At 46.1% G+C, this 27,272-nt stretch overlaps 2 protein-coding genes across 5 annotated transcripts in view; both read left to right on the top strand.

Annotated features, from left to right (window-relative positions):
• Positions 1–17,773, top strand: part of ccny (cyclin Y) — a 33,520-nt gene extending 15,747 nt beyond the window's left edge. For 3 of the 4 annotated variants that reach the window (XM_030349157.1, XM_030349159.1, XM_030349158.1), the window contains 11 exons: positions 290–364; positions 2,426–2,446; positions 3,871–3,905; positions 4,116–4,139; positions 4,637–4,737; positions 4,891–4,926; positions 5,863–5,920; positions 6,815–6,934; positions 10,272–10,438; positions 13,591–13,753; positions 14,115–17,773. In XM_030349157.1, the coding sequence (XP_030205017.1) occupies positions 290–364; positions 2,426–2,446; positions 3,871–3,905; positions 4,116–4,139; positions 4,637–4,737; positions 4,891–4,926; positions 5,863–5,920; positions 6,815–6,934; positions 10,272–10,438; positions 13,591–13,753; positions 14,115–14,231 (917 nt within the window). In that variant the 3' untranslated portion in view covers positions 14,232–17,773. The remainder of the gene's footprint in view (positions 1–289; positions 365–2,425; positions 2,447–3,870; positions 3,906–4,115; positions 4,140–4,636; positions 4,738–4,890; positions 4,927–5,862; positions 5,921–6,814; positions 6,935–10,271; positions 10,439–13,590; positions 13,754–14,114) is intronic. The other variant, XM_030349160.1, reaches the window with a different exon arrangement.
• A 2,467-nt stretch (positions 17,774–20,240) lies between these two features.
• Positions 20,241–22,998, top strand: gjd4 (gap junction protein delta 4). The gene is made up of 2 exons (XM_030348429.1): positions 20,241–20,668; positions 21,130–22,998. The coding sequence occupies exons 1-2, from the start codon at positions 20,605–20,607 to the stop codon at positions 22,434–22,436; spliced, it is 1,371 nt and encodes a 456-aa protein (XP_030204289.1). The 5' UTR covers positions 20,241–20,604; the 3' UTR covers positions 22,437–22,998.
• The last annotated feature ends 4,274 nt before the right edge of the window (positions 22,999–27,272 follow it).

Raw genomic sequence — 27,272 nt, 5'->3', positions numbered from 1 at the left:
TTAAGTGAAAAACTACTTCCTCAACGATCGATCTACCTTGACCGTCAGTGTGCACAGAATAGATACACGGAAACTGGAATTTACCAGGTTGGGCTCTGGTTTAACCACACATGCCGGGGACTGACGGTTCCCGAGGCCATGCACTCAGCCCCACAGTGTCTTTGATTGGTCAAATGCAGATTTGATCAATGTGTGTCAACTCTGGAATGTCCCTTTTTTAAATCATATTTTTTCGCTCGGCTTTGTCTTCCTGCGTCTAAAACGTCTCTTTTCCCTCTCCCCCCTCCAGACCTTCCTATGGAGTACAACCCCTCGGACCACCCACGTGCCAGCACCATCTTCCTGAGCAAGTCGCAGACGGATGGTAAGTAACCTCGGCACCGCTCTGCAGAACCTCAATGTTCACCTTTTCGTCTGCCAACGTCCCTTCTCGTCCTCATTCAACGCCCAGCGCTCTCTCTCCGTTACCGAGCTGGTGTTCGCAGATCCACAGTTGGAGATGAGTTTTTATGGATTTCCTTGTGGAAATGATACACTGGCCGGCACTAATCCACACCTATCACTGTATTTAGACATTCATGACACAGTTGGGCCTTTTCATCATACTCTATAGACCAGAGGATTCAAAACAAAGCACAGAAAAGTAACATTTAAGTATCAGTTCATGCTATTTACACGTTTAACGCAATAATAATCAATATCATAGGGATGCTTGATCCATTTTGATTCTGTTATTCTGTTATATCACAGATAGATAATACACTGTTTTATTCTGATAAGTTAATTATATCCGATTAGTAGAGCCTATAATTGAAACCTTGCATCCCTTGGCTTAACAATAGGGCCTAACCAGCACTGCCGACGTTGTCATGCTCACAAAGTAGAATTTGGGCCCCTGAGTGCAACCTGGCCTTGTAGATTAGGGGGCCAAACCGCAAACATGTCGTCGATGGTTTGGTACATTTTCAGTGTCAGTGGATAACAGTATTATGGTAATTTGAAATGCATGTTCAGCTAGGGTTTCGGGAGGAGGTAAAATATCGACTGGTTTTAACACGAGAAATAACAACAAATATAATTCAACCAGAAACGTCAATAACATCAGTATTGTGTTGGAACAATACAAAGCAGCTAGGGGGATGGTCTCTATTCAACAGGCATTTGGATCATGCCGGTGGTTGTCTAGAAAGGGCACAAAGGCTAAAGCAATTAATGATAACAATTCAGGAATTTATTCTGCTTGGTTAACAACAATTGGTTGGTTGGCGCGACAGAGTGTAGCCTGCTCAATAAAAACAATGGAAAAGTTGAACGCGACACATTAAACCGTTCCTCACTGCTCCATCAAGCTCCCTCTGCACGTCTTCCTCCCAAAGAATGCAGAGGAACGTCTCCAACCCCTTCTTCGCCCAAGCAAGCGTTTTACGCGACATGTTCATTGTAGAGAATAATACCTCGAGGCTACTGTTTGTTTGTTTTTATCCCCACGTTGCCCGGAAGTGACGATTCTGTCGACCAATCAACGGAGGGGGTGTGTAGCTCGAATTTTCCGGCACCCTTTCAGGCGTCTCAGTACCCCAACGGAGGAGTACTGAAGATGAGGGCAAAACGAGTATGGCTCAGTCTGGGTCACGCCCACTTTTGGCGGTGGAAACGCAATCCGTGTCGCACCTTTGTGAACCATACCCTGTAGTGGAAACGCGCCATAAGAAGCAGGTTGTTATGGGTTGTCGTAAAGGCTGAAAAGAAAATGCATTTTAGTGCGTCCCTGCTATATAGAATTACAATCAGGATGAAAGAAAAAATAATACGTTATAAATCAACAATTCACTCACTGATCTCTAATGGCGTGCATATTACGACCACCATAAAAATGCATGCCAATTTTCTCTGGGGCAGACAAGGTGTGTGTGTGTGTGTGTGTGTGTGTGTGTGTGTGTGTGTGTGTGTGTGTGTGTGTGTGTGTGTGTGTGTGTGTGTGTGTGTGTGTGTGTGTGGTGTGTGTGGGGTCCTTTGAAGCTGCCGTCTTTGTACTTTGAATGTGCAGGAATGATGTATGCTGCACAGCTCCCCTGAAAGGTGTAAGGCAGTATCATTATGCACAACCAGGAAAGGCGAGGGAGGTAATCCACTCTGTGTCGTTTTCGGCACTTTGTTTGTTTACCGATGCTGAAATCCCAAACAGGTCTCTCAAAAATTCCCCCTACTCTATAAGCCCCGGCGGATTTAAAAACCCAAAAGGGGAAAAATATGCCGTTTGTTGAGGAAACTGTACCAGTCAATAATTGTGTGGCAACAAACAGCCTATCCATAGCGTGTCCTGTGGATTTGAATACCAATGTTGCAGCCAAGGGGAGAGAGATTTTGATATTCCAGCCATCCATCCACACTTTTGAGGCAACAATTTGGAATGTTGTTTTTTCAGGGGCGGTGCCCAGCAGGAGAGGTGAGTACGTGTGCACCGCTTTGTGGGGCAAGTTTTCGGTGGGGCAACTAGGCCCACTCTGTGTTTGGGTGTTTCAGCTTGAACCCTCGGTTGAGCCAGGCTATGTCAGCCCGTGCGCTACACCCAGCCCGTCTCCTGTCAGCAGCCTGCGTGCATTCGCCTGCTCCAGTGGCCGAGCACTGTTGTGTGCATGTGTCAGTGAGAGTGTGAGTGTGCGCTATGCGTGGTGGAGATATTATGAACAGCGAGCCCGAGTCACCTCATTGTTTGACTTTTAAAGACACGGACACACACACGGACACACGCCCACCGCCTGTGTCACAGTGATGGGCAGAACAACACATCATCATTATGTGTTGTTCTATTTTGGTTCTATATAACCTATAGGCTCTCTCGCTGCTTTTTATAATGGTGTGTGTGTGTGTGTGTGTGTGTGTGCGCGCATTATGATCTGGGTTGCATAATGTTCCATCACACAATAATTTATGATGCACACTTTATTAATAGGAAGATAACAGAAAAGAAGCGAATTGCTTGAGTGAGGGCAACTTCACACCGGGGTTAGTGAGATGGCTCTCGAAAGTTGTGCAGTGCCTTCAAAACACAAGACACGTTTTTTCACATCTTTATCAGAGCGAGTGTGAGAGAAAAGGTGAGAGACGAAAGGATATTGAGTTGAGTGTGTGTGTATGAGAGATTTTGTGCTTTGCCAGCAATCTTAGTCATGCCCTTGTGTGTTCACCACAGCAAACACGGACGGATAGACACTTGTTAAATAAATACACACACGTATACACACACACCTTCACAACCTTTAAGTCATCCAACGGCTGTTGCCACATTTCCTGCGAAACCGCATGGCACACGGTGAAAATGAGCTCAGTCTTTCTCCGAGGCACACAAATCATCAGGTCCACTGAGCACAATTAACCTCACAAATTACATCTTTCCCAGTGAGGCAAACCATTTTCTTGGAGCATGAATCTCCCTCTTAAGAATACAGTATTCTCCCTCGACCCTTTAACATGGAAACTGTGTCGTTGCAACAGAGTTGACGCAGAATCATTAAAACCATAACAATGAATCATCTCAATTGTTGCTTTACTCCCAACGCTCTGACCGTTATATTCCGCTTGTGGAATTGGTGGACTCTTTATGTTTTCATTAATTTCACATTCAGGACGCCCACAGCATCTGTTGCATAATGTTGGCGGAATCTAGTGGCTGTCTCTGCATTAATACCTTCAGACGGTTAGCATCTCTTCACCCAGAGATCAGCCAAGGCTTCTTGTCTCTGCGTGAGGATGCCCTTGCCCTCTGCTGCGCCCTGTTTGCGAGGGTGGGGTACTGCATCTGTCAAGTATTTGCATGGCATGTCAACACCGAGTGGCACTGTTGACTTTTTCCATTCTCCTTTTTTCCAGTACGAGAAAAACGGAAGAGCCTTTACATCAATCACGTGAGTATAATACAAGAGGGCCTTCCAAGCCTTGTGTTTTCACCAAAGTAAAGGATTTTGTAAAGATGGCACACTTTCGTAAAGATGGCACCACAATATAGTTGGTTGTTTTGTGTTCATCTTTTTAAAACACTTGTTTTAATTGTAATTATTCCCACTAGTTTTGTCGGTGAGGGTATTAATTGTACTTTCCTTGTTTTATTTTTTTAGTTCACGCACATTTCGGAAAATAAGGTAAAGTATGACCGGAGTTACCCCTCAAGCCCCCGTCCTCCCCATCCCTCCCATGTTTCCCCCCTTTTCTTTAGGGTTAAGCTCCTAACGTCCACACCTCTTAAATCTCTCCTCACTGTGTCCCTAGCAACACATGCATGATGTCATTGCCGTCTCCTCAGCGTCCAACTCCCTTCACCTTCAGCATTTGATGAAGACGATTGATTTGAATGTGCGAATGTCGCTTGACATTCGAGAGTTGGAACTTTCAGGTTTAAATTGTAATAGAATATATTTTTATAGGCTTTTTATGGTGGAAAACATCTGTCTCTCTATTTATGTGTTAATCAGCATTTAGTCCATAGTGTCATCTTACTTACACAACATCGTGTGTGTGTGTGAGTGTGTGTGTGTGTGCGCGTGTGCGTGCCCTTATCTTTATTGGCTTACTGTACGTGTTTGTGTTTTTCCGCACGTGGGTGTTTTTCCCACTTGACAATTTTTGTGTGTGTTTGCAGCAAAATCCGGGCCCCATGAGACGGAAGTACAGCTCCTGTTCCACCATATTCCTCGATGACAGCACCGTCAGCCAGCCCAACCTCAAGTACACCATCAAATGGTAAACAGCCCCGCTGCTGTCCCCAGCCCCCTCGCCTTGTGCACACACACACCGCTCCGCAAAGACTATGGATCCAGGTTGAGTTTCGCTGTGTCACTATCCCGATGGCAGAAAAGTAAAGTGTCTAAAGTTTTGTCCTTTTTCCTTTCACAGTGTATCCCTCGCAATATTCTACCACATAAAAAACAGGTAAGCAGAAATCTGTCGCAATCACTATTCTCATCTTTCCATTCTGTTGGCAAAGGAAGCAGAAAACTTCCTTTTGCAGAAAGTAAAAAGGCAAGCAGAAAGTAGAAGTTGAAAGGTTCTGCGCATACACTGAAGGAATATCACCCACCGGCCTGACCGGACAGTCCTGAATCAGACGGCAGACAACACGCACTATCGTCAGTGGTGGCCACCAATTACAACCACCCATGGTAACAGACCTTTGGTGGACCAGAATAGTCTCACCTAGAGACTTGTGTCCGAGCGACGGGCTTAAATGTCAACCCCTTGAACTGCGCTGGCATTCTAGCAGAAACACAGAGATGGAAAGCGGGAGGCCATGAACTCTGAGTCAGGCCTTCACCTTCTCCAGCGATCCCTAATCTGAAGGCTGTCTGTGTCTGTCTGTCTGTCTCTGTGTATGTCTCTCTTTCTCTGTCACCACTGTGTCGAGTTCTTCCGCTGTCCCCTTGCTCTATCTTTCTTGCTCTCTCTCTCTCTGTCTCTTTCCTCTCTGTCTCTCTTTCTCTTATTTGTCTCTCTCTCTCTCTCCTCTCTCTCGGTTTCTCAGGCTCTATCTCTCTCTCTCTCTCTCTCGCTCTCATTCTCTCATTCTCTCATTCTCTCTTCTCTCTTCTCTCTTCTCTGTGTCTCTCTCTCTCTCTCTCTCTCTCTCTCTCTCTCCCCCCTGTGTGTGTGTTTCTGTCTCGTCTCATTGGCCCTCTCTCAAGGGACATGGGCGTTCGAGACATAGGTAAATGGCATTTTAAACGTCTCAATCTGCCGGCCCACAGGTTGTCCTCTCCGCTGGGATGAGAGGCGGTCGCGCTTCATGCTGATCCCCTCTTGACTTAACCCTCCTCCTCTCTCGCCCTCCCTCCCTCCGTTCTCTCTCCCTTTTGCTTCGGTCGTGTACAGAGAACTGGAATCCAGAATGGTGCAGGATATCTTCGACGAGAAGCTCCATCCGCTGTCGGTAAGATCTTCTGTTGTTTTCTCCCCTCGAAGATGAAGCCTGGGACGGCTTGTAGAACATCAAGGCCAAGGGTCAGGACTGACTCACACGGGTCGCGGAAATGGGGCAACAGTAAACCCTTGTGTGTGACGAACAGTGTTTTATTTCTTCATCCCGAAAAGGTCCTCTTGAATTCTCATGAACATTTCTGTCGTTAAATCTGACTGTATGCCACCATTGCTGAATATAATAATGTATGTGTAATGAAATATACCCACTTTACATTCATACACATACTTGCCATACTATAGTCTTAGCAGGGTAAACATAGTTATCGTTTTTATTTTATAAAGTAATTCATAATGGGTGCATCTCATTAGTTGTCAGAGCCCCAGCATGGATGCTGTCAAGTAACCCAACCGTTTTCTAAATTGTTGCTAGGCCTAACTGACCTATCAATTCCACTCATGATTAGTTTGATAAACCACACCTGTGTCTATCCTCAACTTGCCATGGACTCACATTCACCATGGACCAGCTAACTTGCTACATAAACCTAGCAGAGCCATAATTTGTGTTATGAGAGACAGCTGTGATCCTATGATGACACCTCTGCCAAAAAGGGTCTATTCCTGATTTGCTAGTTAGGTAAAACCAGGCTTCAAGTAGTTTATTAGACCCGTATAAAAACAAAGGCATCTCTCATAACATTAATTATGGGTCAGTTTGATGGGGGAATGGTAGTGCACCAGTATAGAACCCAGTCGTCAAGCAAATAGATATTGACCCTGCTGGTACTAGGAGAGACATAAATAAGGCTGACCTAACAGGAGCAAAGGGCTACATTGAATAGAAGGACGTTTTCTGACCTGGTTAACACCGCTCTCGATCTGCCCACGCCTCGGATTATTCTAGAAGACTGAGGTGCCGCAGGACTATGAGAAGCACAACCCCGAGCAGAAGCAGATCTACCGCTTCGTCAGGACGCTGTTCAGCGCCGCGCAGCTCACCGCAGAGTGCGCCATCGTTACACTGGTGAGTGTGTGTGTCTGTGTGTGTGTAATCCCTGGTGTTGGAATCCGTGAATTAAGGCCGGAGCAACTAAACAACTTAAAGAAGAGTTGAATCGGCGAGGTAACTCATTTTATACGAGTCATTCAACTCTTCTTTAAGTTGTTTAGTTGCTCCGGCCTTAATTAAAGCGGCATTAATAGTCGCCGTCTGTGAGGGGCACCGCTTTTATAGTGGAAGTTATAGTTGGCGTTTAGTGAGGGGCACATCTTTTATAGTTGCTGTCTGTGCGGGGCTTCGACATTCGGATGTGTGCGGCAGAAGAGCCGTCGCCGTGGGAACCGTGCACCAGGGCCGTTTCCGTCGTTCTGCTACGGATGGACTAGCACCCCACCTTTGCTATCAATATTGTAGAATCAGATCCATTCCACAGCAAGGTCTTCAGAAGGCCCTCTCCTCGTTCTGACGGGCCACTCCAAGCCCGTACCCCAACATAAACCCCGTCGCTCCTTCTCCCTTCCTCCCTCACATATCTCATGTCACTGATATGTTTATTCTCTTGACCACACCCCCGACCCCACACTTCTTTACATAACCCCACCCTTTGCTATTTGTCTGCCCTGTCTCCACCTTTCGTTCATCTGCCTAGAAACATTTCTTTATGACCCCCTTCCCCCGAGTGCTTGTCTTTGACGCAGACACCTGGCCGAAGAGGTCACCCTGTGTGTGTGTGTGTGTGTGTGTGTGTGTGTGTGTGTGTGTGTGTGTGTGTGTGTGTGTGTGTGTGTGTGTGTGTGTGTGTGTGTGTGTGTGTGTGCGCGCGTGTGCGTGCTTTTAATATGACGTCTTTGCACACGTGCATACACAGACACACATACCGGGCGGCATGCATTGCTTCCCCGGTCCCTCCAGTAAAGCAGTGGCATGCTCTCTGTAATTGAATAGTGCTATAGGCGGCTGCTTCAAGGCTTAGCTTAGCTTCCAACGCTAGCTCTAGACAAGAAGACTGTAAGGAAGGGTTTTATTCCCCTTCTTCTTTCTCATTGCCACACTGCTGAGGGTGTATCCAGTTCCTCTTTTTGGTTTTGTTATTCCTCTTTTGGCTGCTAATTTTGTTTTTCCATGTCTTCACTAGCTGTGTATTTCCCCGTAGTGCTCGCCGTGTAATCGTACACGCACTGGCTGCCTCACAAGTAAAATCAAACAGAGCAAGACGTTGTGTAGTCCCCCAATCTCGGTCATCGTCTGGAGACCGTATTGGTCTCCCACGTCCGTACATTGTGAATGTATCGATGCTGCCACCATAGTGGCCTCCCTTCAGAGCGCCACCCGACTGTGTGCCTAATAGGGGCCAGGATGCATTTCATTCACATGTACACATGGCTTTGATCAATTCAAAGTAAACACGGATGCCTTTTAGTCAAGCCCGAAAGGTGCGGCGACATGTTGAGGTTCACGGTGAAGCAAGTTATTGTCTTAAGCCCCCGGCCGTGATGCTGGCAACCACTGCAAAGGATTTCTGATCCGTCTTGAGCATGACGTCAACGTACCCATTCACCGCCGCAACCCCTGACTGTGCCAGTTTGTGTCATTGTGCCCCCCCTCCCCCAACTGACACAACTGCTATTGCATTCATATTACCAAGCGTGCTCTGCGGCCCCCTTTGCCAAAGGCTATTTTGAATCCCTTTTCTTCTGCCCAGTCCCATGTATATGTGTGTGGTGCGTTGGATAAACCATTGGGCCCCAACGGTGGCAGGTTGGCAGTGTGTTGCTGTTTGGAACACGTCCCAGCCAAGCAACACTGAAGCCCGTTAGCCAAGTGAACCCTGCTGCTGCTACTGTGTGAGCCTGCAGCTCTGTCTTCACATGACTACAACACACGTACATCACGAATCAAGAAGCTGCCTTTTCTGCTCTCTGTGCCCAGCTTTTTCTGGGGGTTTTTAAACAGCTTTTTACAACAATGTCTGTTTGAGTCTGCTTGAACCACACACACCTTTTGCTCTCCGTGAAACCACTTTGATACACATTTCTGGCTTGTTTTATTGAACATAAAGTCTGTAATACAAGAATCAAGACAGAACCATTAGCCAACTGAACCGGAAAATCTCGGTACAGTTTTAAATATTGCGATGCTGAAGACGTGCTGTCGAGACATGTTTCTATTGATTTATTTATTCGCTTTCCTGTGAAAGTTGTGAAGTTACTTTCGTTAGCAACACATTTATGGTCTTGGCAGCGCTATGAGCCACTGTGGAAATGTGACAGGCTGTTGCTCTGTAAAATGTTTGAAAAAGGGAATTGTTCTCCAGCAACAACAACCAAACACTTGCCCAAAGATGATAACAGTGATGGTAAGAAACCAAAATAATTTGGAGCCCAACACAAGGCTGGCCTGTTCGGCTTGGACCTCCAGGGGGCCTCATTCTGTGATCTGAGGGTGGAGATGGGGAGAGACGGCAGGAGCGGGAGACTGTGGTTAAAAAACAAAAGACTGAAAAATAAATGAAAAAGTCTGACTTCTTTCATTTCTTGTTCAGTCTTGGGTTTTTATGAGGGAGCTAGTGGGGGCTGGTGGGGGTAGCTGCGTTTCATCAGCATCTGCAGTTGGAGCCGAGGGGTTGGAGGCTTGGATTTATGCTGTATATTTTATCCAGCGAGTGGGTGGGAGACTGCACTGTGCCCAACAGTCAGAGAGCCCAGAACCCTAATTACCAAACAAGGCAGAGGGACGGGAGCTGCCAGCTCACCCCCTCGTTCAACGACATCGATTCACACTGGGAATGTGCCATCAATGCCTTTTGACACTGCTGCACATCATTTTGAGTCTTTGTTGTTCGCCAGCTTCTTTCATTTATGCAGTATTCCATTAAACAGCATGTGTATTGAGTTAGATTGGCCACAGCCATTGCTAAATGGAGAAGACAAAAGGGGTGGTAGGGGGGGGGGTTGGGTACAAGCTGCCTGAAATCCCAAAGCAGGTTTAGAATGTGTGTCCTTTAATCCCACCTGTCCATTTTTACTCCAATCAGGGTTCAACCCCGGACATTCTTAAGGGAATGCAATTGCATGTATGCAAACGATTGCTGTGGACACATGGCTGACATTTTAATTTTGAATTAGGATGCTTTTACTGTATTACTAGGATCCAACGATGACATTAAACGTGAAAAGTGGAAAATTAAAACCAGAATGACTAAAATTGAAAAGAGGAAATTGCAATTCAATGTGAGATGAAAAGGTGGTCATTTGAAAACGAGAACTTAAGAAAATGCATTTTAAATGTAAAATGACCTCCATAGTGAAATGGTTCAAATTGAGATGGATGAGGAAGTGACAGTTTGGACCCCCCCCTATAGGTATATCTGGAGAGGCTGCTGACATACGCGGAGATCGACATCTGCCCCGCCAACTGGAAGCGTATCGTCCTGGGAGCCATCCTGCTGGCGTCCAAGGTCTGGGACGACCAGGCGGTCTGGAACGTGGACTACTGCCAGATCCTCAAGGACATCACCGTGGAGGACATGTGAGGCCAGACGCCCCCTGCACACACACATGGGCTGTGTGCATACACACACACGCATCGGCATTCACATACAGATACACGCGCAGTCGCGCACACACCACTCATGCATCATGTGCATCACACACCCAGACAGACACACCTTTATGCTGTACAGATGCTTCACATGCAAGCTCGCACCACGCACGCCAAACACATGCGCACACATACACACGTAGCTAGGTGGCGGCAAAATTTCACAGCTGACATGGTTGCCAATCTCCTCATCATCACTTCTTCACGGCATGTTAACATAGCCATAAATAACTTAAAGCTGAATTATCCCCTAGCTGAGCAGTGAGTTCACCTTAGTTTGAGTGAGTTACTTAGTCTTGCCGCTCCTCTGTATGCGTGTTCTTTTTGCAACCGCGTCTTGGGTTTTCAAAGAGCCCCTAGTTGGGAGCTGACTCCTAAAATAGGGAAATCAAAAAGCTGCTAAAGCTCAGCCTCCTCGACAGGGTTTGTTTGATCCTGGGACACAAGTAGGGCTGAACGATTAATCAAACTCAAACCGGATGATGGAGATCAGTAAGACTGTATTTATTCTTCTTTTACAACTCAATTGTTAAATAAAGATGTTATAATATATGTGTATATGTTGTATAACAAGTAAGGCATGAATTCATCTCAACACATAGGCCTTGCCTAAAGGAAAGAGCAGTTTATTGGTGGAGGAATTAGAATTAACCAACTTAAAAAATATATATTATAAGCCTGGTGGTTAAAAATCGCATACTAAATCGCAATCGCATTATTGGTTGAAATAATAGCAATTCTATTATTTCCCCAAACCGTTCAGCCCTAGACACAAGCAGCCTGAGTCCGGGCGATCGGTCACCCCCGCTATACTTGCTGCCCACACGTGTGCAGCTACCGGAGCACGTCGCCACTGGAATCCCGCGGGGGGTATTCTAAGGTGGAAGGCGACTCCACGGGCGTGCTGCCACGCGCCTGTCACCTCTGACCCCTGGGCTCCGAGAACAACCAGCCCGCCCGCCCGTCATTCCCAGTCCGTCACCCTTGCGGCTCTCCCCTTTCCCGCCACTCAGCCTAGTCCTCGCTCCCTCTCTGCCCCCTCCCAGCCACGTAACGTGTAACTTCAGGTGACATCTCTGTAGAGATAGGGTTTCAACCTTTTTACTAAAAGGGAGATTTTACCAAAAATGTGCCGAGGGGCCCGTGGCAATCGACCAGGAGGTCGGATCCCGATTACATCTGTCTTATCGCACCTGACCTGATCCTGCACTAACCCCTTTAGACGCAAACCCCCTTAAGGACATGGCGACTCAACTTAATTACGGGATCCCAGCTGTCCAAACACCCCTCCCCCCCGAACCCTGAGGCCGACCGCCTATGTAACCAAGTATTGTTTCAAAGCTGTCTTTAAATATCACTTAAGAGGTGCTGGATTGTGCCTATAAGTATGGGTGTATATCTCTATCTCCATCTCAATCTGCCCCTCCCTCAGTCCCCTCTTACCTGGTTTATTTTTACTCGCCCGTGAAAGAGCAGGGTTCTAACACCCACGTTTTGGCTCTTAACCTCTTCTTCGGGCCCCAAGGTTCTCCCCAGAGTCCTTCCTTGGCCTTATTCTCTGTTGGTCTACCTAGTTGCTGGACTAAACACTCTCTGGTTCTGGTGTGTCTGGACACTGGATCCTCTGGGAGATCCATACCCCCCCCCCCCCCCCCCCCCCAAGAACCTGGAGACTCGTGTTCTTATCTGGTGGGTAGTCAGATGGAGATTGAAATGAGACAAATGTATTACAGATAGACACCCTGTTAGTTGAGACATCCAGTGTTGTGCCTGAACGCGTTCATGAACTGGTTCATATTTTGGGCCAATGTGAACTGAACGTACTGTATTACTGCCTGATGAACGTGACACTGAACTCGTTCATTCTGGTGTCTGTGAACGGCGCGCTCACTCGGTTTACCTTCGTTCAATAGGGGGGTTATTTGTTTTTCAACACGGCGGATGTGCCCGCAGAACGCCGGGTTGTTTGACTGGTTTCCATGGTTATCTCTAAGCGGTTAATTTGCAGTTGCGGTGTTGTCAGCTTACTGTTACATTGAACTGTAATCAAAAAACGCGGTTATATGCTATAGACCCTATAGTATCTGTCGTTTAAAGGCTGGGACGCATTTCAAATTATAAATATGTACACTTTATGTTGAAAGTATAGAGCATCGCGATTCCCATTGAAACAAATACTGTGGTGATTATTCTTCAAAACGAGAGCTGTTAAATTGTGAAAAATTAATTAAACTGAGACGAATTTCGAATTATAATTATGTACAATCCATAACGTTAGCTCTCTGGCTCATAGCTCAGCGGAATAGAATACCTCCTAGAATCATTGCTTGTTGGCCCGGAAACGGAAAGGGGGCCTGTTTACTTTTGGTTGTAGTCTTTTTGCTCGGTTCTCCGTCTCAACCGTAGGGCTAGAACCGAGCAAAAAGACTGCAACCAAACGTAAAAATTTGCTTTACTCTTCCGGTCAACGAGCAATGAGTCTCCCAACAGAAATCAATGGGATTTACAAAATGCGCTAAATGTCCAATAAAACACAATAGAAACTGTATTTCGCTACGATACTTCATTCAACCACTCTATTTCATCCTAGACAAACCACAAAGGGGGCTCAATGTTCGAAATACCGGAAAAAAATAAAGCTCACAGCAACATATTGAAAAAAGGAACTATGAACTAGTTCACGTAGAAAGTGAACTTTCCCAACACTGAAGACATCAAAGAATTGCCAGTATTTGTATAGGATCAAACAAACCTATTCTATTTATTATTTGCAAAGCCATATATCAATCCTGTACTTATTTTATTCAATCTTTCAATCTATTTTATCTATTTTGACTGTAACCCACCTTTGTATTGTAACTGTTGCACAGTCATTTCCCTCGGGATAAATAAAGCATCTTGAATCTTGGATCTTGAATCCTGTAATTTGCCTCACTGGAAGGTGGGAAGGAAAACATAGAAGGTTCATATCTATAAAAAAATATCTTGAATCCGTGTTTTTGTTCTGAAGACGTTACGGCCGACTTCACGCCTCATCGCCTAGCTATAAATAACCTCCCTCCCTCCGCAACGCCTCACAGGAACGAGCTGGAGCGGCAGTTCCTGGAGCTGCTGCAGTTCAACATCAACGTGCCGTCCAGTGTCTACGCCAAGTACTACTTTGACCTGCGCTCCATGGCCGAGGCCAACAACCTCAGCTTCCCCCTGGAGCCGCTCAGCAGGGACAAGGCCCAGAAGCTGGAGGTGAGCGCTCGCACCCACACACATACAAACACGATCGTTATTTAAATTTTACCAACGTGCACTATGCCAATAAGTCAACATCCAATAGGTGAGTATGGGCTTCCCAGACGGAGATTGACACCATATTGTTTTAGTCTTTTACCATCATGTAGCGTGGCCGTAGCTTCATGTGTTGTAAGTCGCTTTGATAAATGCGTCTGTTAAATGTAAACGTGTATGTCTCTTTTCATCTGGGTTTGTTTAACGTTAACCATGCCTCCATTTGATCTACGCACTGCGCTGCATTAATACGGATGACGTGTCCCTCTATTGTGATGATATTCCATCGCTGTGTCTCCCTCTCTCCGCTCCGGCGCTCCAGGCCATCGCGAGGCTCTGCGACGACATGTACAAGGACATCAGGAAGAACGCCAAGAAGCGCTCGGTGAGCGCCGACAACCTGACAGTGGTGCGGTGGGCCCCCGCCATCCTCTCCTAACGCCGGCCGGCGGGACGTCACGGCGGCGGGAAGATCGGAGGGCCCGGGGGGGGGAGGGGGGGGGGGGTTCAGGAAGAAGCAGAGGGGGGAGCAGACTGCCCAGTCGGGACCCTCTTAAGTAGCAATACGATGCGTAGAAGGAGGGATGGGGGAGGGGGGCTGAAAGGACGGTGACAGCGAACTGCTTGTGGATCAGAGGTTTGCAGTCGGTCTCTCCGAGATAAAGAAACACACACACAGACAGACACGCACACGCTCAAACACGACCCGCACGTGGCACTTTGCGTGCTGCTGCTATGGTCCCACCAGTAGCTGTACATACAAGGAGAGCCCACGGGTTGTCCGCAGTGGACCAACCAACTGAACTGGACTAAACTGGACAGTGGTGACATGAGCCGGTGACCAGACAGCAGGAAAAGTAACAACAAAAAAAAAAAAATTGTGTGTTGAGTGAAAACGGCGACGGCTTACAGAAACCCGATCTGCGAGACGCAGAGTTTGACCGTCTGCAGAGTCTCGTACATTCCCTCGAAAACTTGACTGAAGCATACAGTTCTCAAGGATGGGACGTTGCCTATTATGAGTTTCTTTGTTTTTTTTTCCTTTTTGATTTCCTTCGTTGTTACTGGTAGTGTCCATTCCCGTCTGCGACCTGCTGGTCAAAGCTGATGTCGACGCGGACGCCAAACAGAAGTGCCATTTCCAAGTCGTAGAGTAGACCCCTTCCTGCGATGTACACAGTTACGTTCAGACTAATCTCCTCATCCCATTAAGGCGCATGCGCTCAGCGCTGTTACATTCACATTCATTCAGTCATTGACACCCAAAGCACTACGACGCAGCGACGCTTCTGCAACATGAGCAAAGTGCGGTGGGTAGAGGCAGGGTCTTGGGCGAGTTCAGTCGGTGACCCCCGATGGGGAGGGGTCAAGAGCAGTTTGTGGGCACACAGCCAAGTCAGGCCAGAACCAGTTAGAAAGCAGTGTCCCCGTTTTGCGAGTTTAGTGCATGGACAGAATTGTCTGTGTGAGGCACAGCTTATGAAATGGAAAAAATGTCATGGAAATTACTTCCAATATCTGTGTTCTGTCACTTTGAGGCTCAGCTTTTAAGATTGCCTTGTTCTTCATCCACTGCCATTGTCCAGCCTTTGGTGCCTGTAATTAGTTAGCTAGCTTAGCACGTTGTTAACGTTTATTATTTTGTTATTACAATTCCATTTAGAAACAACCACCATTATATATAAAATTTTATTTCAGCCCAATTCTTTACTCTTGGATGATCTATTATTTTAAAGACTAAGCACAAATAAATCCTGAAATTAAGAACGCATAGCCACTAAATATAATTTAACTTTTTATTACAATGTTTTTTTTGTATGGATAAAACCTGAGTGAATGACAGCATTACTGTACATTTGATTGAAGCACTGCTTACAACAGAAAAAGCATTGATTGTATAGATTTACCATTTGTCTCTGTACAGTGTAGTTACAATACCAATGTGCAATCTACAGACTATGGTTTTACTGTAAAAAGAAAAAAGAAAACCTGTATGGATGTACTGTAATTGTGAATGAAAGGTATGTTTGACTTCATGTGACAAATCCAGAGAAGCAAAGTGCTCAAAAGAAAATATGATCTAGATAGGAGACGCCACTAAAAGAGTTTATTTTGTCCTGATGTTTTTCTCTTGTTACATCAAACTTTTGCACTGCAAAATATCAGGTTTTAAAAACGAAAGCAAATATAAACTTACATAGGTTTTATTAGTAATATATGAATATATATTGTATGTTGACATTTCAAGCTTGTTTTAAGATAAATGTTTTCTTCCAATTGAGCGTGAGACAGGTTTCAAGAAAACTTGTGTTTGAAAAATAACAGTTTGAAACTTGTACTTGGTATGCTAAGGTGATTCATTTGAAAAAATCTTTTCTTAACAAGCTAGTTTTGTGAAATATATTATTTTGTCTTCAAATTTCTGGTAAAAAGCGATATATACCTTGACACATACGATGTAATGGCATTACAGGTTTTCAAAGCCAACCAATAAGTTGGAGTAATCACAATACAAAATTAATAGAATCTCCTTTTAATAGTACAACATTTAAAGTCTCTCATTGTTAATAAGGCTACTTCTCTACAGTTATTCCTTGAGGTGAACCAAATGTTTCAATCCCATATTTTTTTCTTGATAATAGTGTTATAGGGCCATTTGATGTTCATGTTGTATCATTGTTGGTCAACGATCTTCAATTTATGCTAAATAGTACTTCAAAAATGTATATTTGCAAACAAATTGTTATTCAGTGGGACAAATTCTGGTAAAAGAGATGTGACTTATCTCGTTTTCATGCTAACTCTAGAGCAGCCAATGATAAGAATGTGTTTTCTGACAGGGGGCTCCTGTTCCTGACTCAGCCAAGTAATGGCAATATAATATCAAAGCAACGCAATTCTTGCAGAGGTTACTCCTGAGATCCTTTTTTTTATTAATTTATGACAGCTCAGCTGTTTATTGGTAGTTGATGAATCAAAAAATAATTATTTTTAAATAAAATCCTACCCTCAGCAGCTTAAACATACAATGCTTCCCCACTTGAGCATATTCAATTTGGTCTATGATGAACATGGGTATGTAAGAAGAGGTGTACCAAAGTATCACGTAACGAAGGACTGGGTTAAATCCAGCCCTCTTGCACATGAAGTATTTGAAAAACATAAATGGTGTAAACAACTTGAGAAGGAAAGCTAGTCTCCTGCATGGCGCATCGAGTGAGTGCAAATTAAGGAACAAAAGTGCAAAAGGATGTGTCTCATGAAAAGCCACAGTCAGTTGTGATTCAAATTGTGTTAAAAGCTGGTGACAGATTGTGTATCTTATTTATTGTATGTTTGTGTGCATACAGGTCTGTTCTGTGGTTTTTGTTCTTTTGTACACCCAGTGGAGAACTTTGAGTCCCAAGTTATAGACCATGGGGAACTCTTTGTTTCAAACTAACGGACAATGCCACGGCAAACTGAAGCTGAAGAGTTAGCCCAACAGCAGAGACTCTCGGGTCCTGTGGGCACGGAGTGTGTGTGTATCATAGCCTTGTGCCCTGAACTCTACCTCCGCATACAATTTTAATGGTTTCGTTCAAATGTTTCCTGTTTCACTTCCTCCCCCCGCCCCCCCCCCCCCAAGTGATTTTTCCTTTGTAAATTGTTGAAAGTTCAGTTGAATTTGCGCCATTTTTTTCTGTGCTAACAAAACGACTGCTGTAACCATGGTCTCTTTTACCGTTATTCTTTCCTTCGAGTGAGGATTTGTCTTGTATTCTGTCATCATTGTTGCCATTGTAATCAAATTTGCCTTGTTTCTCCATGTAGCTCCCACCCCCCGTCCTCCACATCTCTTAGCCTCTTTCTCCCTCTTCCCATCTAATTTATAATTCAAACAACAGTTTTAACAAATTTTCCCATGTATCTTCCTTTTTCTGGTGCAATGTTTAGAATACACCTTCGCACAAATTAAACTCCTAAAACCTTGCAATACAAGTATGTGCTTCTAATTGTGTGTGTGTGTGTGACTCAAAAAAGTGTGCCGCTGAACCCTACCTGACTATGATTATCTGTTCCCTCGTGTGGAAACGTTGTGAGATTTAACGCCTTTTAATGCAACGCCCTCAGATTCTCTCTCTTCCAAGCTCTGTGGCTGCCATCTTCAGCAAATCGCTTTACAAAGGTCAAATCTCTGCGTTACCATGGATCCCGCCTGGCTTTCGTTGCTACATTCAGGGCTCATTATGGGATGCATGAAGAAACTCAAAGCAACATTGGCACTCTTTGTAGTGTGACTTTTTAAGGAGAGGGAGCTGTCTCTGGCGACACTGGCCTTTACGGGATAAGAACTAATTATGTTTACTCTAGAAACGTCTGTTTATTTTGTTTGTTTTTTTAGCTTTTTTATTCCAGCTAGTTTAAAATACACACATCAAGTGTTTAACAATATGGATACCATGGCCATTTGCCAACCATTCTTCAATTCAATGTTTGGTCATTCTGTATATTTTATTCAACCTCAGAGAATATTCCACTGACAACATAGGTGTACTCTTATCAGCAAATCCTTTTGTAGTCGCCAGGCATGTTTCTTTGTTGTTTGAACAAAGACATGCCAAAATCACCATTTTAGGTTTCTATTAATTATTGCAGCAGTGTTAATTATTGAATTGGTATGATTTTGTTTGAATTCCCTTATACAGATGAACGTTTTTTTAGCCAGGATGAATGATTGCATGTATAGTTGTACAATGGAAGCAATCGTTGTAAGTTATGTATTTGCAATTCAATTATAACATATGGTCATCAACCTCTAGCCATTAATAAAACAAATCCAATCTTTAAAGCCAACCATGATAACTTTTCAAAGGCATTCAATGCACAGCTCTGGTGTAGATCTTGATCTAACTACATAGGCCTATTTACTAAAGAGCACTCCTGCTGTCGGTCAAACGGCCTGCATTTCATGTCAAGACCATCACGATGCTATACCCATAAAGGAGCTCATAAAACCTACCGTCATAAATTACCGCTAATGGGATGACATAGCGCCTGCTACTAACAAGATCCCAAATCCAACTCTAAACATAGCGACTACATTCAGCAACTCGTCCTAATGTTTAACCTGTATCCAAGATGTTACGTTTAGAAACGACTAAACATTTAAAGTAATGAACGCAGCTGTGGTGGCTTCATATATGTATATGCTAATCTATATTCGAAAAATATATTTTGTTGTGGGCAGATATTTTTTGCCAGCTGTGGTGGCTAAGAGCGACCGGTACTAATCTCCAATCCTCGCGGACATCGTGGGACGGAACCAGGGATCACTCTCTTTAAGGACCTGCTGGGGGATAACCTGGCCCAGCGGGGGATGTGTAGGAAGGGCCGCAAGCCACAGCGCTACACTGAGCTTTAGTAGGGGTTACGCAGCAACCTTTCGCAGTGTCAGTAATGATATTAATATGACACTGATCGTTTATTGTATTTGTAGTTAAATCTTGGAAGATTATTCAATTAGCCATCCACATGTCCTGCTTCTCCAAATAATATCAAAAAGACTAACAACTCCTGACAAATTTAGGCATGACAAAAAATGCAACGTTCTGTTATGAATCAATGTTCTAGTTGGCCTACAGTTCAATGCATGTAATAGCATGTAATATAGTGACGTATTTGTCTTTGGCCTATTTTAATGTGTCTGTTTAATGGGTTTGGCAGTATTTTATGAGACACCTGATCTTCGGCTGTGGTTCCAGAGCCTCCCCTGGCCTCTAGGCGTATGAGTAGACCACGGCAGTGACATTCAAAGATATGGTTGTTTAGCCATAGAAATAGTAGTCATTCAAAGTTTTTTTGTTAGCTATTCAGATGTACAAAAAAATCAACAAAACAAAACAAATTGTTCAGCACAATTTGTTTACATTTGAGAAAGTTGACAAAAACATCCAGATTTAATCCCATAGTGCTACAACTGACCTTGTGCGATCCGAAATCTTATACCGCCATCAACACAAGGCCATTGTTACCGCACACAAAAAAGATCATTCATATCAAGACACAAACTAAACCAGTAGGTGGTGGGAAGAAGAGTCTCGATTTGGCCCTTTTGGAAAACACACGTAACCATTGTGCCCGGGCGGCCATTACAATAATTTGCCATGAGTAATACAAGAGGCTCACATTTCTCATGTAAGGAGAGGCTTGTTATTCTACCCCAAGGCCCACCCCACCAGCACCACCGCCAAAGGCCCAAAAATATCTCTGCAATGCCAGGGTAACGACATGCCTCTGGAAGCATGGTAAGAATAGACCCACAATGGGGCTCGCTTTCCCACCTCGCGTCTTCTGTTGTCTAAGGACGGAACAGTTGTCCGTCGCCCCCCTCACCCCTGCCGCAGGAAGACAGAAAGGGGGCCGGGGCTGTGTGAAGTTGGGACGGGGCGGGGGGGGGGGGGGGGGACGGGGTGGCTGGATCTGTAAGACCGAAGACTCGTCACGATGAGGAAGGGGGTGTTCTTTCAGTAACACAAGGAGGCTCGGATGCAGCCTGGACTCTATCCCCTGGGATCAATCTTGAGTTCGGTCTTCGACACCAGTTGGTCGGTTGCAGTCGTGGAGGTGGAGATGAGTGCGTGTGTGTGTGTTACATGGATTTTTGTTTAGACTACCAGGAGTCCTAGAGAGTGTAGAGGCCACCGTAGTGTTGCTGACGAGGAGTAGGAGGAGGACGTCTTGTCGGGGAGCAGGGCTGCAAATCAAAGAGGAGGAGGAGGAGAAGGAGGTTTGGGGGTGATCTTGGTGTTGGGTGATTGGTGGTGGCAGACATGAGTGGAGCCAGTGCCTGTGAAGTCATCTTCATCTCGGTCAGCCATAGCACCACACTGATGGGTGAGTGCAGCGGAAGGGGCATTGTACGCCGATGTTGAGATTAGAGTTGAAATGATGGCTTAACGACATCCAGGCTGCCGCTAAAAGTTCTGCTCAGTGACTGCTGTCTTTTCGGATAGGGACGGGTTTGGGATATTATCACATTATCTTTTTCTGAGCTTCGTTTAACAGCTTTTGTGTTGACCCCCTCCCTTCCAAAGATCAATAACTATTATTAACAGACGTTGGAAAAATGGTTTTATCTGTAGCAGATCAATCCACATCATCATTTGAATGTAATTTTAACTAAACCAAACTCTTTTTTCTTTTTTTAACCATACATTGGCGTATTATTGTCATCAACACAAAGACATCACTTCCATATGACATTCATTGAACCACGCTTCGTTCTTCTTCATCTGAATGCGTGTTTACTCTCCGTTCACTGCCCTCCTGTACCCACCCTGGTTGCCTGTTCCCAGGGAAGGTGTGGCTGGTCATCATGGTGTTCCTCCGGGTCCTCGTCCTGCTGCTGGCCGGCTACCCGCTCTACCAGGACGAGCAGGAGCGCTTCGTGTGCAACACCATCCAGCCGGGCTGCGCCAACGTCTGCTACGACCTCTTCGCCCCCGTCTCCCTCTTCCGCTTCTGGCTGGTGCAGCTGGTGTCCGTCTCCCTGCCCTACCTCGTCTTCGTAGTCTACGTGGTCCACCGGGTCCTGTGCGGGCTGACTGCCGGCTCTGCCCTTCCTCCTCCTCCCTCTGCACCTCCTCTTCCTCTGGCACAGGACGTCGGGAGGGCTGGGAAGGACCCGCCCGGGACGGCGGCGGCGGCGGCGGCGGCCCTGCGTGCCGAGCTCGGCCCCGGGCGGCGGTGCTTCGCGGGGGCCTACCTCCTGCAGCTGGTCTTCCGCATCCTGTTAGAGGTGGGCTTCGGCGCCGCCCACTACTACCTGTTTGGCTTCCACATCCCCAGCCGCTTCCTGTGCCAGCAGGCGCCGTGCACCACCCAGGTGGACTGCTACATCTCGCGGCCCACCGAGAAGAGCGTGATGCTGTGCCTCATGCTGGGCGCCGGCGCGCTCTCCCTGGGGCTCAACGCGCTGGACGTGGTGTGCGCCGTCAAGCGCTCGGTGAGGCAGAGCGCGAGGAGGAGGCGGCGGCGGCGGAGGACGCGTGTGGAGAAGCTGTACGAGGAAGAGCGCTATTACCTCATCAACGGTGGAAGCCACAGCGGCAGTGGTGGCGGTGGTGGCGGGGGCAGTGGGGGTGACGGTAGGGGGGAGGAGGAGGACGGCGGCCACGAGGTCGGTTCACTGGTGCACCACGAGGCGGCGTCGACGGGAGGAGCGTCCCGCCCCGGAAGCTTCCGGAAGCGGGGGCCGAGCAAGGCCTCGAGCGTCTGCGGCCCCGTCCCCGACCACTGCTCGGTACGGGGCTCCCTGGTGGCCCTCAGCCCGGGGGCCCCCCGCGGCCTGAACACCAACAACGGCAACAACGGCTACGGGCAGGCCCAGCGGGAGGAGGCGGCGCCCCACGGCAGCGACGTGGCCCCCGGACCCCCCTCCGAGCCCCCCGCCACGCCCCGGTCCATCCGCGTCAACAAGCAGGGCCGCCTCAAGCCCCCTCCCCCGCCGCGGCGGGACCCCGCCGCGCCGCCGCTGGGGTCGTTCGGGGTCGTCTCCAAGGCGACAGCGGACGGCGGCAGCAGAAGGGGCGGTCAGTACACTCAGGTGGAACTTGGCGGTTGCCAGGACGACGGCCAGGCGGAGAGGTCGGAATGGGTGTGAGCCTGATGCTTCGCCACTTCCTGGTTGAGGAGCGATCAGATTGAGAGAGAGAGAGAGAGAGAGAGAGAGAGAGAGAGAGAGAGAAGAAGGGGCGAGGGAGCGCAGGATGTACAGGGCTTGGGGGCTTCAGGCTGTGGGGGCCGCTGTAACGTTACCATGGGGACATCGGTCTGAAGAGGGCGGCAGGCGGCCCACGCTGGAGGAACTTCAGAGTGGACACGTTGGTGGCGTGAGGATCCCAGCGCAACCAGGATGAGAACGAGGGAAATGAGTTGCAGGGAGAGAGCGAGGGGCGGTAAAAAAAGAAAGAAGAATGTTGGCACGGACACCTTGACCGAACTAGTCAGGACTTGTAGGCCACACACACACACACACACTCACACTCACACACACACACACACACACACACACACACACACACATACACACTCTACCTTACGAACTCGTAAGGCCAGTGTGTCCTTGACCCGGGTCTAAAAGTGGACGGGCCGCCACCTGCTCTGGTCCTGTTGGTTCTGTCCCTCCACACCTCCCCAGCCCTGACCCGACGCGCATCCACAAGACCCCCCCCCCCCCCCCCCAAGACACACACGCACACACACACACAAACACAGACACCCATGGAGACACATACACACACACGGATGCACACATGCACATGCACAGACACACACACACATGAACGCATGCACGCACAAACAGACACACAAATGCACAGACACACACACACACAGACGCACACACACACACACACACACACGTGTCACATGCACATCCACACAGACATTCCCACAAACATTCGCATAAACATGCAAGTCGCTATTGCCTTTGAGCTTAGACCACTAGAGGTGATGGGGGGGGGGGGGGGGGGGTCACCTACAATGTGTAAAGTGTCTGACCTCGGGCCCTTTGGGGGTCTCCCCTGTGCTCTGGAGTACAAACAGCCTCCTGCTGGTCAGTAGAGCTCAGCCTTGGGAACTGAGGTGCTTTCACTTCTGAGTTTCAACCGGGATTAAAACTGAATTATAAACCCTGACAGAAGTGACGGGCGTTTATGAATCGTAACCCCACCCCCCCTCTGCCTCCCACTTATGCTCTCTAACTCGTTCCCCCCCCCACACACACACACACACACACACACACACACACACACACACACACACACACACACACACACACACACACACACACACACACACACACACACACACACACACACACAAACACACTCACTCACAGGGGCTCACAAAGCAATTACGGCCCATGGCAGGGGTCTGTATTTATGGAGACGGCTTGTCACTCTATTTCAGGGTCCTGGTGGGGCTGCGAGTGCACACACACACACTGTGTGTGTTACAGTGGAAACACTGCACCCACAGCACGGTTCTATGACACACACACCGGTATGATGTCCGTCGGCCCGTCTGCCCCTCCCCTTTAAGGGCTCCGTGATTCACCCCAGTGCAGGTCTGTTGTTATCCCCAGCGTCTTGGGGATAAGCCAGTGTATGAGGGGGGAGACCTTCACCGATGGGTCTGTCTGTCTGTGCCAGTTGAGCTGTTTGCACCTCAAGCGCACAGTGTGATAACACATGGACGTGGTATGCGGTGAAACCCTTCTGAGAGACGCACCGTTTTGGTTTGGGAAAGAGTTTTGGTTTTGTGATACCCCTTTTTGTTTTTCATGTCTCTCAAGTTAAGTTGCATCTGCCTGCGGAGCAAGGCTAGCCTGTAATGCACTGACATGTTGTTCGGTTAGTGTCACTTTGTACATTTGATTTGATGGCCACATAATCGAAATTCCTGATTTGTTCTGTCAAACATCAAATCACCTTTCCTTTCGGTTTCACCAATCTACGCTCCTACATAGATCATTCATCTATGTAGGAGCATCATCTATGTTTTAGTGTCCCTGACATTGTCTGAGGAGGGGGCGTTCCTGCGAGCCAAGAGGAATATGGCTCATCGCTGTGGCTTGTAGCTTTGCAGTGATCCCATGTAAGTGTCTATAGCTCGTGATCTTGGGTTACGGTGAGCCCTCCAGCCAAGGTCAGTGCAGGGCAGAGACATGAGAGCCCATGTCGGCCTGCTTGTTCTTCGTATGTCAGATTGTATCATGGATAAGTTGAGGCATCCTCCAGGTACACTGGGGGTACTTTCCTCGCGATAATATTTATTTTATTGCCTTCTAAATTTCTTAAACAATATGTTTCCATATAAACCGGTTATATGTCTCTTTAAATATAGTGCGGGAAATTCTGGGAAATCAGCCGGATTAAGCTAGATTTTGAAAGTAAGCCGCCCAATCATTTAATTCGGCCCCAATTAAATAAGGCTTATTATAGGCCTGCGACAAACATAAGCACCATATATTTATTTATTTTTATTCTTTCTTTTGTCCGATCATTATATTTTTTTCTTGCTGTCGGGATGTAAAGACAATATAAACAATCATGACAATTATTCTAAATGAAATGGCCTACCCTACCTTTAACGCAGTCATTGTATGAAAAAAGCATTTAGTATTTTACCTAGTTTAATTAATTAATTAATTAATTAATTATATCTCCATCTCAAAGTTATCTTATTTATTATTGAGCATTGCTGAGGCTTGCTTTATATTGTATCAGTGTTATACCAAAGGTAATGAGCTTTACATCTGACTGCACCTATTCTAGAGATAAACAATTATGGCTCACATATTTCTTGTAATAATTGACACACTAGGAAACATTGCAAGGCTTAGTTTTTTGGACTTAATTCCATTCTCAAGTCTATATAGCGCTGTAATACTTTGAAGGGACATGCTGCCCTCTGGTGGCATACAATGTGAAATGCCTTTATGTAGCAACAACTGTCCAACACTTGAAGTTTGTCATTTAATGTCTTGTAGTTATGGTACCTGATCATTAAACGTTCACATAACATTGTGACTTAGCCACGTTTCTCCACAATTTATATATGTGAATGTCTTATCCTAAAATATATTTTCTACAAAAGTGTGTCAGCCAAAGGCAGATAAAAAAGGAAGCTGTTTTAATCCCAATATATAATTACCCTGTTGATGATGGGAAAACAAAAGACCCCTTCAACCAATATCAGAGAACCCGAATGACCACAGCCCCTTGAGCTGAGGAATGGTTGCTTTTGTTTATTTATGTTGGGTCTGATTGAGAGAGGGACTGCAGTGAATTGCCTGTGTGTGTGTGTGTGTGTGTGTGTGTGTGTGCGTGTGCGTGTGCGTGTGTGTGTGTGTGTGCGTGCGTGCGTGAGAGCAAGACAGTAGTGTGTGTGTGTGTGTGTGTGTGCATGCGCATCTGTGTGTGAGTTTGTGTGTGTCAGTGTGTGTGTGTGTGTGCTTGTGAGCTGGAGTGGGGGGCGGGGTCTCTGGATTGAAAGGGAACACTGAGCCGTCTGCGGGGGGGGCACTGTTAGGCCTGCTGAACCGCTGCCATTGTTGCCGTGCCAACAGGGAAGCGGCCTTGTATGCTGATATCTCTGTTGGCCGCTGAATCTTCCACAAGGAGAGAACAACATGGATGGCCAGGGCCACAGCGACGCATCGGACACGTTCATTTGGTTTTATGCAGGCCTTATTATTTATGTATTTATGCTTTAATATTGTATCTGAAATTGACAGTTGTAGCCACTAGTTTTGATTATTTTGGTGGAAAAGATGCATGCTATTAAAATGAAGGACAATAATACACAATGGGAACAATTGAGGCCAATTAACCTTAGAATCATGTTTTGGAACCATCGTTTTAGAAAGGGTGGAGGGCTGTGATCACACCTTGTTGTGTCTTTCAAAACCGGAACCCCCTTATAATCTGGGGTTGACGCTATTTTTATTAAAGCATCACTAAGGACTGTATATATGTGTATATATATATATATATATATATATATATATATATATATATATATATATATATATATATATATATATATATATATATATATATATATATATATATATATATATGTGTATATGTATATGTGTATGTATATATATCTATATATATATGTATGTCAATATGTGTGTGATTTAAACCTCAATGTACCAACTAGCCTATCTGGTGAAAGATTTGATTGTCTAATATAGGCTGTACGACAATAAAGATAAAACAATTATTGTCTTTGCGTGAATGATTTGCTTGGAAGGAATCACATGCATTTCCCTTAATGCAGCTGAAGTAGGGTCTCTCATTTTATCTGGGTCACAAAGTAGCCCACCGAGATCAGAGGTCACCGACACGATTTGGGGATATTATGAGTTAATGTACTCGCCTGTCATGATCTTATTCAGAGTTAACGTGTTGTTCATTGGCGCACCGCCGTTGCATGATCTTGAGCACTCCTGCGTGATTCAGAGAATAGACAGAGAATGTCTAATAGACAGAGAATGTCTAATAAGAAGACGTAGATGGGCTCTGGTTCACAGCACAGCCCTGCTCTCATGGGTTTCCATCAGACAAATCATCATGAAAAAAGTCACTGAAATCTCGATAATTATTAACTGCCTATGTGGCATTCCAATAGGCCTAGTTATCACATCATAACACTAGCCTATATTTTTATAAACAGGTTAGGCAAGGCACGTTTAATTATATAGCGGCCATTCATAGTGCTTTACAAAGGAAGAGGGACAATAAAGGGACAATCATTAAAAGAGAAAATTAAAAAAGGACAAATGTAAAACAATAACTAAATAATAAATTACAAACTGAAGAATAACTAAGATGCAGATATACATTTATTATTAAAATCTGCATAAAAACGCCAATGCTTTGAGCCCTGATTCATAAGAATAAAGTGTTGAGGGAGACTCGAATGT

Source organism: Gadus morhua, chromosome 23 (genome assembly GCF_902167405.1).
Source record: "Gadus morhua chromosome 23, gadMor3.0, whole genome shotgun sequence".
Lineage (NCBI taxonomy): Eukaryota > Metazoa > Chordata > Actinopteri > Gadiformes > Gadidae > Gadus > Gadus morhua.
Note: the sequence above shows the minus strand (reverse complement) of the source record. Positions and strands in the feature narration are given on the sequence as shown.